Source organism: Pollachius pollachius (genome assembly GCF_949987615.1).
Source record: "Pollachius pollachius genome assembly, chromosome: 12".
In the NCBI taxonomy this organism is placed as follows: domain Eukaryota; kingdom Metazoa; phylum Chordata; class Actinopteri; order Gadiformes; family Gadidae; genus Pollachius; species Pollachius pollachius.
The window spans coordinates 14,833,303-14,846,862 of record NC_136945.1 but is presented as its reverse complement, the minus strand read 5'-3'; the positions used below and the strand labels follow the sequence as shown (position 1 = coordinate 14,846,862).

The 13,560-nt window shown below is 44.5% G+C and overlaps 1 protein-coding gene across 1 annotated transcript in view; it reads left to right on the top strand.

The window, feature by feature from the left end:
• Positions 1–13,560, top strand: part of LOC307084029 (dedicator of cytokinesis protein 3-like) — a gene marked incomplete at both ends in the record, with an annotated part of 50,061 nt that overhangs the window by 13,349 nt on the left and 23,152 nt on the right. Inside the window, 6 exons of the mRNA XM_079748143.1 lie at positions 3,693–3,776; positions 4,179–4,219; positions 8,268–8,323; positions 9,629–9,725; positions 12,288–12,436; positions 13,421–13,505. Of these exons, the coding sequence (XP_079604269.1) occupies positions 3,693–3,776; positions 4,179–4,219; positions 8,268–8,323; positions 9,629–9,725; positions 12,288–12,436; positions 13,421–13,505 (512 nt within the window). The remainder of the gene's footprint in view (positions 1–3,692; positions 3,777–4,178; positions 4,220–8,267; positions 8,324–9,628; positions 9,726–12,287; positions 12,437–13,420; positions 13,506–13,560) is intronic.

The window sequence follows — 13,560 nt, the reverse complement described above, 5'->3', positions numbered from 1 at the left end:
ATACATTGTATTAAACAATATTACATAAGCATGAGGATGGTTAATAGCTTTTTTTATTGTTTTGGCGGCATATAGTCTTTGTGGGGGGGGCTTTTCCCGCCCCTGTCTATCAGGATTATCATTGTTTAATCCGGACCAATCCTGATAATTCTCTCTCTTTTGTCTGACTCCTCTTCCTCCTGATGACTTCAAATCAATTAGCACTAACGATGATGAGGACGGCGATGCTTAAAAACTGCTCATTGAATCCATAAACCCCAGACAGACGGACAGACAGACAGACAGACAGACAACTAGAGAGGCATACAGACAGGCAGAGAGACCGGTTGATAGACCGACAGGCATGCAGACAGGCAGGCAAACAGAAAGACAGGCCACAGACAAACAGACAGACAGACAGACAGACAGACCGGAAGAAAGATAGATAGACAGGGGCTTTAAAGACATACAGATCACAGAAACCAGCAGACGGACAGAAATACACAGAAAATGAGACGGACAGATAAACAGCCAGGTTGATAGACAGAGAGACAGACAGACAGACAGACAGACAGACAGACAGGCAGACAGATAGGCAGGCAGGCAGGTAGGCAGGCAGTCAGACAGAAAGACAGACATACAGACGGACAGGCTGATGTAGAGGAAGACAGACAGATGGACGGGGGCTTTAAAGACACACAGATCTGCCCTGGGGTATGAAGCCACTAATGTAGTTTAGTTACGCAACCACGCCGGCCCAATACCCAGCCTGCTCTCTGGGACCATTAACATCCAGAACGCACTGGAACATATGTTCTACACACGCACGCACACACACACGCAAGCACGCACGAACGCCCTCACACACACACACACAGACATTCACGCACTCACACACGCACGCACACACACTTACACACACACACACACACACATGCGCACACTCATTCATACATACACACGCACACACACACACACACGTGCACACACGTAGGCACACATGCACACACACACACACACACACACACACACACACACACACACACACACTCAGTCGACATACTGATTCACAGACACACCAACTCTTCTATGTGCTCTCAGTTAAGTCCTCAGGTAAGGTTTTCTTGTGTCAGCTAGGAGATTATCAAGCCTTTTCATATTTCAGTTTCTATTTTACTCAAATCCTAAAGCTCTCAATAGGATGAGTGTCCCTCTTTCTCTCTATAGTTGTCTCTTTCTCTTTCTGTCCCTCTGAACATCTGTTCACCGGATGAATTAACATAGGAGCAGTGTGACACACGCACGCACACACACACACACACACACACACACACACACACACACACACACACACACACACACACACACACACACACACACACACACACACACTCAAACTGATATAATCTTTTTGTCATATTACTTTATACAATTTATTTTTATTGTACTTTCTGTCCCTGTGTCTCATTGGCCGTTGCCTGCTCTCCTTCATAACTTCCACCCTCACTCTCATTCTCAATCCCTCTCCCCCCTCTCTCTCTCTCTCTCTCTCTCTCTCTCTCTCTCTCTCTCTCTCTCTCTCTCTCACATTCACCTCTATCTCTCTCTGCAGTCTCTTTCTCTCCGAAAAAATAAGATGTTCTTATCCACCGGCATAAGACCATGCTGGCACAATCTGAGAACATGCAGAACTTTCTTTCTCTCTCCCTCTCTCTCCCTCTCTCTCTCCCTCTCCTCTCTCTCTCTCTCTCTCTCTCTCTCTCTCTCTCTCTCTCTCTCTCTCTCTCTCTCTCTCTCTCTCTCTCTCTCACTCTGTCTCAGCATTCATCAGTTGAGGTCCGGTTGCCAGTGGAGATGATATTGTTGACCCAATGTTCTCATCAGAGATGAGCGCGTTAACATGAGGCACAGGGAGGGGGAGGAGGAGGAGGAGGAGAAGATGTTGTATAGAACCGTCTGCCTGTGTGTTTCTTCTATAGTAGAACTGTCTACCTCTGTTTATTCTATAGTAGAACTGTCTACCTCTGTTTATCCTATAGTAGAACTGTCTACCTCTGTTTATTCTATAGTAGAACTGTCTACCTCTGTTTATCCTATAGTAGAACTGTCTACCTCTGTTTATCCTATAGTAGAACTGTCCACCTGTGTATTTCTCCTAAAGTAGAGCCGACTAACTGTGTTGGTCCTATAGTAGAAGAGCCTACCTGGGTTGGTTATATAGTACAACTATTTACCTGTGTTGCTTCTATAGTCAAACGGTCTACCTGTGTTGCTTCTATAGTAAAACTGTCTACCTGTGTTTGTTCTATAGTAAAACTGTCTACCTGTCTTGTTTGTACGGTAGAACAGTCTCCATGTGTATTTGTTCTATAATACAAATGTCTACTTGCATTGTTACCACAGTAGAACTGTCCTCTTGGGTCGATTCTATAGAACTGTCTACCTGTGTGATGGTTATATTGCGGTGTTCTTTCAGTAGGCGTAATTTAAATAAAGCAGATACGTATTTTGCATCTAACTTCAATATTTAATATTTAAAAAATAAGTGAACGTAGCTAGCTTGTACATAACAAGAACTTGGCAGCCATCACAGCATGGGCAGCAGGGCTATATTCATGAGGTAAACAAAAAAAATCAGTTAAAAATATAATTTTTCACCTAAATGGGTCAAGATTTATTGATTACAAGGCCATGAAAAAAGATAATGTTCTTATCCACCGTCAGAATAAGAACATGCTGGCACAATCTAAGAACATGCACAGGGGGGGAGTGCATGTAAAGAACTCTCTCTCTCTCTCTCTCTCTCTCTCTCTCTCTGTAGCATTAATAATTTAAAAGAATATGTATTCATGGTAAGTAAGAACAACCTATACAAAGTAAATAAATGTTTCAGTCCCTTAATTACCAATCTTTTTTCTACCAATGTCTCTTGAGTCTCAATCTCTATCTCTCTATATCCCCGTCCCTACCTCTATTGTCTTTCCCCAAAATATCTGACCTTTTCTAGTTGCTTGGAAACATACAAAAGGAAAACCCAATGCCACAATATTCACTGTTTAAAATATGATGTGTCTGTGTGTGCGCATGTGTGTGGCTGTGTGTGTGGATGTATGTGTGTGTGTGTGTGTGTGTGTGTGTGTGTGTGTGTGTGTGTGTGTGTGTGTGTGTGTGTGTGTGTGTGTGTGTGTGTGTGGGTGCGTGCGTGCGTGCGTTTGTATGGATGTGTCTATGTGTGTGTGTGTGTGTGCATGTGCGTGAGTGAGAGACAATCCTAAATGATGTGTGGAGTGTGTGAACTCAGAACATAAGTTCTGGGTCAGGTCCAAAATGTGGTGGTGCTGGCAGAGAGAGGTGTGACCAGACAGACCAGACGGTCAGATACCAGCCCCAATGGGCTGACAGCATGCTAGCAACACAGTTGTGGAGACTCCTTTTGATTACAATTCTGCCTCGTGCATAATATAAACACACAGATCATCAAACCCAATGTGAATTCCATCACTCCATCTAGCCCTACTCTGTTTTGTGTGCATTGTATTTACACTTGGTTCTCTCTACTGTGGACTCTGTGTAATGTACTATGAACTCTCTATCTACTCTCTGTACTCACCCGCACACCGATCATTTACTGCAACACTTGAAGCTCTACAGCTTTGGTCTTAATGTCTCCTCCTCCTCCTCCTCCTCCTCCACCTTCTCCTCCTCTTCCTCAGTGATCTGTGGCTTCCGTGGGTCAGGGTGTCACGGCTTGGCCCTTGAGGTGGGGGAGAGTGTCCACATCCTGGAGAAGAGTGAAGGTACCTCCACCCGCCAGAGACACTCAGAACTAACACAAAGGTGTTGAGCTCCCCTTAGACAGTTAGAAGAGTTACCACTTCATGGATACCCTTTCATGGAACTGGAGTATTATCAAGATACTCCTGTTGTTGTTATGGTTAGGGTTTCTACTAGGGTGACTACAGTGAGGTAACTATGGTAACTACAGTAACTATGGTTACACACAGTTAACTACATTAACTGCAGTAAAAACGATCCCTACGGTATTGGTTACTTCAGTAAGAATGGTAACTTTGGCAACCAAAGCCGAATGGCTAATGTTCACTAATGTCGCATAAAACACCAGCATCTATTTATGTCGTGTTTGTGTGTGTCTATTTGTGTGTGTGTAAGTGTGTTAATCTCATGTGTTCCTTCTTCAGGATGGTACAGAGGATTCTCCATCAGGAGGCCAAACGTCAAGGTAAAGATCTGCTGCTACATTCATCATCCTAGAGGCTCTATCTCTCTCTCTCTCTCTCTCTTGCTCTCTCTCTCTCTCTCTCTCTCTTTCTCTCTCTGTATCCTGACCTCTTTCCATCTCTATGCCTCTCGACCTCTCGCTCTCTCTGACCCCACACCCACACATACACACACACATATATACACACATACACACACACACACACACACACACACACACACACACACACACACACACACATACACACATACACACACACACACACACACACAATTATGTTAACTGATATCGGAGGGATGAAATAATAATCACTTATCAGACCAAATGAGTGCTGTTATTAAAAAAGATAACCGGGCGACAACCTGGATTGGGGCTGAAGAAGGTGGGGCCTTTTTCACAGCAAATCACAGGACATTGTTGAGAGATAAAGTGAGCGAAAGAGAGAGAGAGAGAGAGAATAGACAATAGAGAAGTGACAGGGTCTTGATGTAATGACTATTATTTAATGATCAGAGTGAGCCTCTGTCTGGCTGTACTGTACTGTGGTAGTGTGACTACACACAGCACACAGAGAGAGAGAACAATATGGCTATAGACAGGAGGAGGAGGGAAGAAGAGGAGGGAGGAGTGGAGAGAAAGTTATAGGATAGGGAAGAGGAGCAGGGGGGAGAAGGGGAAAGGAGGAGACAAGAAGAGAAGAGAGAATCAGCAGTATGAAGAGAGGAGTGAGAAGGATTTAGGGTAGGGAATATAAGGGGATGAGAGGAGTGGAGAGAGCAAGGGGTGGAAGAGAGAGGAGGAGAGAGGAGACAGAAGAAGATGACAGGAGAGGATAGCAATAGCCGAGCAAGGAGGAGAGAATGATATAGGACAGGAAAGGGGAAGGAAGTGGGAGGAAGAAGGTAGGAGGAGAGAAGGATAGAGAAGAGGAATGGGAAGGGGAAAGGAGAGGAAGAAGGAACAAAGAGAGAGGACCTTTATATACCAGTAGAAACCTGGATAATATGTCTATAACAGTCTATCATACCTGACTTAACTCTATGCATTATCCAGGATTAGAGTTAGGGTTCATGCAGGGTGTGGAATGAGCACATCCTAACTGGGTCCTTAAACACTATGAGGTGATGTTTTAATTATGAGTAATGGCATGTAGCCTTGGAAGTGTTAGACAAAGAAAGATTTGCTGCTGTCATGTTCAGAGCCAAAAAAGACTGCAGTAGCTTGCCTCTACATTAATGCTTGACATTAATGTATTCATATATTCATGTATGCATGTTTGCGGTGAGGCCATGGCTGGGTTATGATGTCCAGAAGGTCTGGGTCAGTTGTCTGACCAACCTTTGACCTTTTAAATACACATGCAGTGGCTGAGCAAAGAGGGCTAACATCCTCTTTATATACAATCATTACTGCAGGATTGGGTTGGTGTCCGGTGGGAACCAGAATAATGTCAAGGCTGTTCATTTAGCCAACACAAATAAGCACAAAACATCAAGGGAAAACATTACAATGGAAACATATGGTTGAATACATGAAGCGGCACTATTTTTTAAATAGTGACAAGCCATTATATAATATTAACTTAACAATAACAATGTAATTATATAATTTGTTTGATGATTATAAATGTGTGTGTTTCGAGAATAGAATCAAATGTACAGCCGTAGCCCTTGTGTCTCACCAGTGGCACCATAGTTTGAAAAACCCTGGTCTAGGAGTTTCAGAAGAACGAATTTGAGATCTTTTGAGATCTGCTAACACGACGCCTGCGACCGAAGAGTTGGAGATGTGTCATGTGTGCTTCTTGTCTGTGACTCAAAGGGCCTCAGAGTTAAAAATTTAAAATGGGCCTCCTAAAAATAGCCTCTCATTATTATGTCCATTACTGATGATGTCACTCAGCATGTCCAGCATCAATGTTCCTTCAGTAGGCCTTCCTCGGGCCTGAGTGGGAAGACTCTTCAAAATCATCTTTTGACAACCACACAAACAGAGATCTACATTGAAAGACCATGGTTTAGAACGTAATAATCGTTTTTTCTTTGTGTAGCATCTTTGCAAAAAAAAAACTGCGTTAACACAACTGCAAATCCACAATTCAGGGAAACATTAGAAAGAGAAAGAGACTTTATCAGATGAACTGCTGATGGTCATTCCCTCAATCAGAATCGACTACAGTTCCTTGATGGGCAAGGCTGGGTAACGTTCTACTGTGCACTTCGATCTGCCCAACCTGCAGCATATGTTGGCCATACAGCGAATTCAGTGGGAATCAAGCAGAATGTCAGTCGATCACGCCTAAAAATACTACAGTCTACCCAATACAGATTCATAGAAGCAAGAATTCCATCTCACAACACAAACTTGTGTTTCTGTGCATTGCACACATTTACTTTCTCAGTAATAAAAAAAATAAACGCAATAATGTATAACAACAATCGAATGAAGACAAAATATCCAGTCAAGAAAATGGCCCAAATGACTGTTTCCCCTTTGTGGACAATAAAATACACCACATCTGAATTTCTAATTACTTTTATGTAACTTATAATAATACAGTATACATACTTAATACGTCATAACGGTGCACATCTCTTAAGAACATGGACGTTTAGAAAATCTTCATTAGACAGAGAATGTTGTCATGCTGCAATGTAATGGTTTCCCAGAGGCTAGCTCAGCCAGTGGTGATGCCTTTCAGCCTGCAGAGCTGGGCTTAGTCATGGAACAAGGTAAAGAGAAGGACAGAGTTTGGGTAGGGGGGGAGTGTTGTAGAATGTGCTGAAAGTGAGAGATAGTGACATTAGTGAAATTATTTTCATGTAAACTATCTAAACGATCTAAAGGATCAATCTAGTTTTCTCCGTGTAGCTGCAATCATGAATGTGTTTCAAGGAATAATTGGGTTAGTACACCTGTAACCATGTTAGTGTCCCAAGGAAATTGTGCAAGGTTGGCTATTTAAATCTCAAATTTCTTGAAAATTAGGTTTTAAGAAGTGGAAATGTGCAAAGGATCTCCCATACCATCCCCATTTAAGACTGAAGGCCAGACCCATATGTATTGGGCTCAGCCCGATCCTTGAAACGCCCCTGATTGAAAATATATGACCCTACATGCATGCATAAATGTTAGTCCAGTATATGCTTGAAAATGTATTCAATCGATTATTATATATTACACTGCCCAGTGGTGTGCGCTCAGTGAAGGAGAGGTAGTGTCTCTCTCTCGCTCTCGTTTGACCTTTTCAACTACATCAGTTTTCACCCAGCAGCTAAATAACACTTCTGTATAATCACTGTTGAACACACACGCATACCCCCCACCTCCCATACACACACACACACAGACACACACATACACAGGAACACGCACGCAAGCACACCCCCACACACACGTGTGTATGTGCGGATGTATATGTGTTTGTGTGTGTGTGTGTGTGTGTGTGTGTGTGTGTGTGTGTGTGTGTGTGTGTGTGTGTGTGTGTGTGTGTGTGTGTGTGTGTGTATAGAGACAAAGCGCTGATAGGACAGCCCCGATGCTAACAATAGCTCCACCCTTTACACATTATTAGCGTTAGCCTCCTAGCCGACATTAATTATTAACTGGCAAAGTGCCTGTTCGCTACGAGATGCTTAGCTTGTTCTCATGTAACCTGGTTCAGTCTAGCGTCTGATGGCCCAATTATAGTTGTATTTACTGATACCGACTCATGGAAGACTTCAAGAGAACTTTGGAGTTCATTTTAAGGATTTAGTTACTGGATGTGATTGGTTTGAAGAAAATGATTTTGAATACATGGAATTTCTTAACGCTGTTGCTTTGCTAGTTTACAGCAGCAAACCAACTTTGTGTAGAAATGAGACAAATGACCAACGGCCTGTTTCGCTATGGAGTGGAAATGTTCACAGAAGTCATTAAGCTTTAGGAGTGATATCTTATTGATTAATGTTGTATATGATGTTGTAATGTTGTATTCTCTCTCTCTCTCTCTCTCTCTCTCTCTCTCTCTCTCTCTCTCTCTCTCTCTTCCTCTCCATCCTTCCAGGGAGTTTTTCCAGCCAATCATGTTTATCTGAAGAAGGCAGTAGTCACCAACAGAGGGTACGTTTCTCGCTGACTGACTATTATTTGACCAAGTATGGTAATACACTTATAGAGTAGCGAATATTGGAGTTCTACCTTACACACTGTCAGTACGGTCAAACAGTCAGTAGGAGCCCGGGGACTAGCCTAGATAAGATACAGTGAGAGAGGGAGAGACCTGTGAAAAGCCATTTTAATAATCTGCCCATGAATACAGACTCAGCTGTACTTCGTCAGCTGGCTAACGTATTTGTCCCTGTGTGTTCAATTCTCTAGAGAACTGTCCTCTTAGAATACATATTCTAACGCTTAAATATTCTCCTCTCCTTTCTGAGTCAGCCTATCAGACCACTCCTCATCTGCATCGCGGCACTTAATTAATGATACTGAGAGCTAAATTAATTTAATACAAATTAGTGGCTTTAAGTATGGCTGTCGGCACGGTGAGATACTCACTGGTGACTGCAAACACAACACTGTCTCTCTCCTCTCCTCTCTCATATCTTTCCTCTTGTCATGTCTTTCCCTTCTCACCTGTCTCCTCACCTCCTTACTTCATAGCTCTCCTCTCTTCCCCTCTCTCTCCTTTTCTCCCCTGTCTCTCCTCTCCTCCTCACCTTAATTCCCTCCTCTCCTCCTCTTTCTCTCTTCCTCCCCTGTTTCTATCACCTTCTCCTTTCCTCTTGTCTTCTTCCTCTCTTCCCCCTGGCTCTCTCTCTCTCCCTCTCCCTCTCTCTCTCTCCCTCTCCCTCTCTCTCTCTCTCTCTCTCTCTCTCTCTCTCTCCCCCCTCTCTCCCCCCCCCCCCCCCTCTCTCTCTCTCTCTCTCTCTCTCTCTCTCCTTCCTTCTGGAACCCCAGGGGAGAGAAATTAAACATTAACATTACATCACCATAACACATGGAAAGAACGGTTCAGCTGGTTATTCCCATGATGCATTGCAGGTGGGTTGATGGATAGAGGGTTTGTTTAGCTACAGGGTGGAGAAGCAGCACGACGAACAGAGGGGAGAGTTAGGAGGAGGAATAATGGAGAATGATTAGACCAGGGAGGGGAGGGATGAGGAGATTCAGTGAAAGTGGAGCAGAGGAGAATGAGAGAAAAGTGTTACTAATGGAGCCTTTAACTACATATGTATATTAATTGAGAGAGAGAGGGAGAGAGAGAGAGGGATAGGGGGAGAGAGGGAGAGATGTGTGTGTGTGGTTATTCCCAAGTCTTTTCAAGTCTTTGCACTTGTCTGATAACAAGTAATTATGCAGTTCCTGTTTCTGCATGAAACTATCCCTTAATGTGTGTATTTCTATGTGTGTGTGTGTGTGTAGGCCCCATGAGACGGTGACCCCCCTGGAAGACCCCATCGTAACTGAGGTTACGTCCACGCTACAGGAGTGGGCGTTGCTATGGAAACAGCTTTACGTGGTAAGAGGATGTAAACATACCAGGGTATGATAAGATGAGATAAGATTAAGGTAACTAATGAAACGTCCCTACACTATCACACACACACACACACACACACACACACACACACACACACACACACACACACACACACACACACACACACACACACACACACACACACACACACACACACACACAGGCACGATAATAGAGCGGGTGTGACAGGCGCACCATGGGGTTGAGACCGGCCCTGTTCACACCTGTCATTCCCATACGTCTTTGGGGATCTGATCACAAGATGTGAACGCACCCGCAACGCATTGAGGAGACACTGGGGCTGGATCACACACTCGGAGGTGGTCTAAGCGAACTCATTCTCTTAGCAGTGTGTATGCGAATGAGTCCCGGGCCACATCGACGGTACCCACTCAGAGGGGCTCGCCTGGTGGCTCACCGGGTGGAGAGCGCACCGCATAGGCTCAGTCCTGAACACAGCGACCCGGGTTCGAATCCTGCAGTGGTGTTTTGCTGCATGTCCTCCCCTCTCTCTCCCACACCTTCCTCTCTATCTCACTCTATAATAAAGCATAAAAATGCAAGAAAAAATAAAATAAAAAAGAAGCACTCACTCACTCCCGCACCCGCGGCGTCATATAATACAGAATTTGAATTCATCAGATTGAGGGAGCATGTTTTCGCTACGACCATTTAAACGTCTAGAAGGCCATTGCACCACATTTGGTCAGGAAATGTTAGGCGAGCTTATTTTCACACCGAGCGAGGAAGTTAGAGCTGACCACCAGTGTTCCCTGGAGACGCATTCGATCGCGAGGTGCGAACGGACGTTCTCTCAGTTGTCCGCTGCTGATGGGATCACCCCAGACACACGTCAGCACCAGGCCCCAACAGGGCCAAGGGACACAGGGTCACACTCCGCCAGGAAGACTATGTGTGTGTGTGTGTGTGTGTGTGTGTGTGTGTGTGTGTGTGTGTGTGTGTGTGTGTGTGTGTGTGTGTGTGTGTGTGTGTGTGTGTGTGTGTGTGTGTGTGCGTGTGTGTGTAAGTGGGGAGGGTATGAAGAGGAAAGAAACAGTTAGAAGGTGAAGGTCTTAAACACCTCTCTGAAACATGGAGGTGACATGTTCCACCAGCCCCAGGAGGAAGAGGAGGAAGAGGAGGAAGAGGAGGCGCAGGGAAACGAGACACAGGGCGTCTGGACATTGAGGAGAATGTTTTGTAACACATGTTTGACCCAGTTATCTGTTCTATTCGAGGAGAGCCGCGCGCTACAGCTCCCCTTTCGTTTGATAGAGTTTGTCGTGGTGGAGTTAAGTTGGTGTTCTCGAAAAGTCATAAGGTGAGCCAGGTCCTCTGTCCTCCATGTTGGCTCCGGTCCCTTCCAGCTGCAGGCTGGGCCTCCTGATGTCAACAGCTGTAGCTGGGCTGCATGAGCCTCCATTTGGCTCCGAGATAATCCTCTGCTTACATGCACATGACCTCCACACTCTCAGAGAGGTCTAGACTTGTGCACCTCCAAGTATCTCCTAATTATATTCCTCACCAACTTTACGATAGGTTGACTCATTTTCGTGCGTACCTACAGATAGAGTACCTATTTTTAATCTGTGTATTAACTTTAACCTGACTATTTTTGTGGACGATATTGGATTACCTTCAATGAAGCTCAATGGCGCAATTTCAACCTAAATATAGCTCCTAAATCACCTAAAGCATACCTTTGCAGTGGCTTTCAAACCGTTACACCCAAATATTTGGCTATTTGGTATATGTGTATATGTCACAAGCACAATAAACATTTGAATTGACATTTGGTCTTAAACACATACTGTATATCTATGCATACATGCCTGTTTCACGTAATCATCACTATGTTTAGAGACTTTAAAGGGGAATGCTGTACTGAAGATCCCTATCTAGAGACATGTTTATTGATGTCTCTATATAGGGATCGCAATGCTTATTTTACTGCACCACATATGGGGTTGGTTGTGGGCCAGAAGCCCTTCTGCAGGTGGGTCACTGCGGGTCAGGTCTGGGAACCACTGGCTAAACCACAGGCCAGCCACTAAGCTGATCAAGGTTTGGTCAAGGTTGGGTGGAGCACACCCACAAACACACACGCACGCACGCACGCACGCACACACACACACACACATACACACACACACATACACACACACACACACACACACACACACACACACACACACACACACACACACACACACACACACACACACACACACATACTTGCATACACACCTGCACACACATTCTACGCCAGTCTACATGGTGTGATATTGTTACAGACACCTTTCTATGAACGTGGTGTCCAGAGAGGATGTTTTCGCTTGTCTTCCCTTCAGGGGGAGCTCACTAGTGCTGGTGGTGTTTGTGTTGGCTGCAGGCGATTATGCGTTTACAAATATCAGAACTATATCCAAACTATTTTTTTAATATTAGATTCATGTGTATCCTTATTATTATCTTGATATATAAAGTATTCATTTTGTATCTTGTATTTGCTCACCGATTTTTTTGTATTTGCGTGGTCAGAAACACAAGGTGGACCTGTTCTACAAGCTGCGTCATGTGATGTCAGAGGTGATCGACCTGCGGAGACAGCTGCTGTCAGGTCACCTGACCCGCGACCAGATGAGGGATGTCAAGAAACACATCACTGTCCGCCTGGACTGGGGCAACGAGTGAGCAGACCCACACACACACACGCACACACACACACACACACATACACACACACACACACACACATACATGCACATGCACTCACACACACACGCATGCAGGCACGCACACACACACACATGCACACACATACACATACAGATACATGCGCACGCACGCACGCACACACACACACACATACACACCCACACACACAGAGCATGCAAACACACACATGCACGCACACACACTCGCACAAACGCATGTACACACATACATCCACACAGAAACCCACACATGCATGCATGCACGCACTCTCACAAGTGATTCACACAAACACGCACATCTATAGCATCTCTGTTGCTGTGTTACTGCTACTAATATATAGTACTCTATATATAGCTCTTTCTATCTTTATTTCTCTTTCTACTTGTCTCTATATTGCTCCCTCTATCTAGCTAGTTGTCTCTTTATCACTCTCGCTAGCTCTTCGCTTCTCTCTTTCCCTCTCCTCTCTGCTTGTCTCTCTATCGCTCTCTCTTTCTCTCCGCTTGTCTCTCTATCTCTCTCTATATCTCTGAATGTATCTATATCACTCTCTCTGTCTCTATTCATGTCTCTATCACTCTTTATATCTCTATGCCTGTCTCTATCGTTCTTTCTATCTCTCTGTCTGTCTATTTATATCGTTCTCTATCAAGCTTTTCTCTCTAGCGCACTCTCTATCTCTCTGCTTGTCTCTCTATCACTCTCTCTATCGCTCTGCCTGTCTCACCCTCTTTATGTCTCTCTCTAACTATCTTCCTGTCTCTCTCTATCTTTCTCTCTTTTAGGGGGCTTTTTAGAATAGTAGTTTGGGTGTTGAAATCCAAGCAGGAAGGTAGTGGGTTTGATCCCCAACAATCTATCTTTACCCCCTATAAGTCACTTTGGATTTATCTCTCTCTCTCTCTCTCTCTCGCTCTCTCTCTCTCTCTCTCTCTCTCTCTCTCTATCTCTCACAGACACCTGGGTCTGGACCTGGTCCCACGTAAGGACTTTGAGCTGGTGGATGCAGACCAGATCAGTGTGTCTGATCTCTACAAGATGGTGAGAAGTCATCTTCAGCTTACATGCTGGAGACACCTGAAGTCAGGCCTAGGAT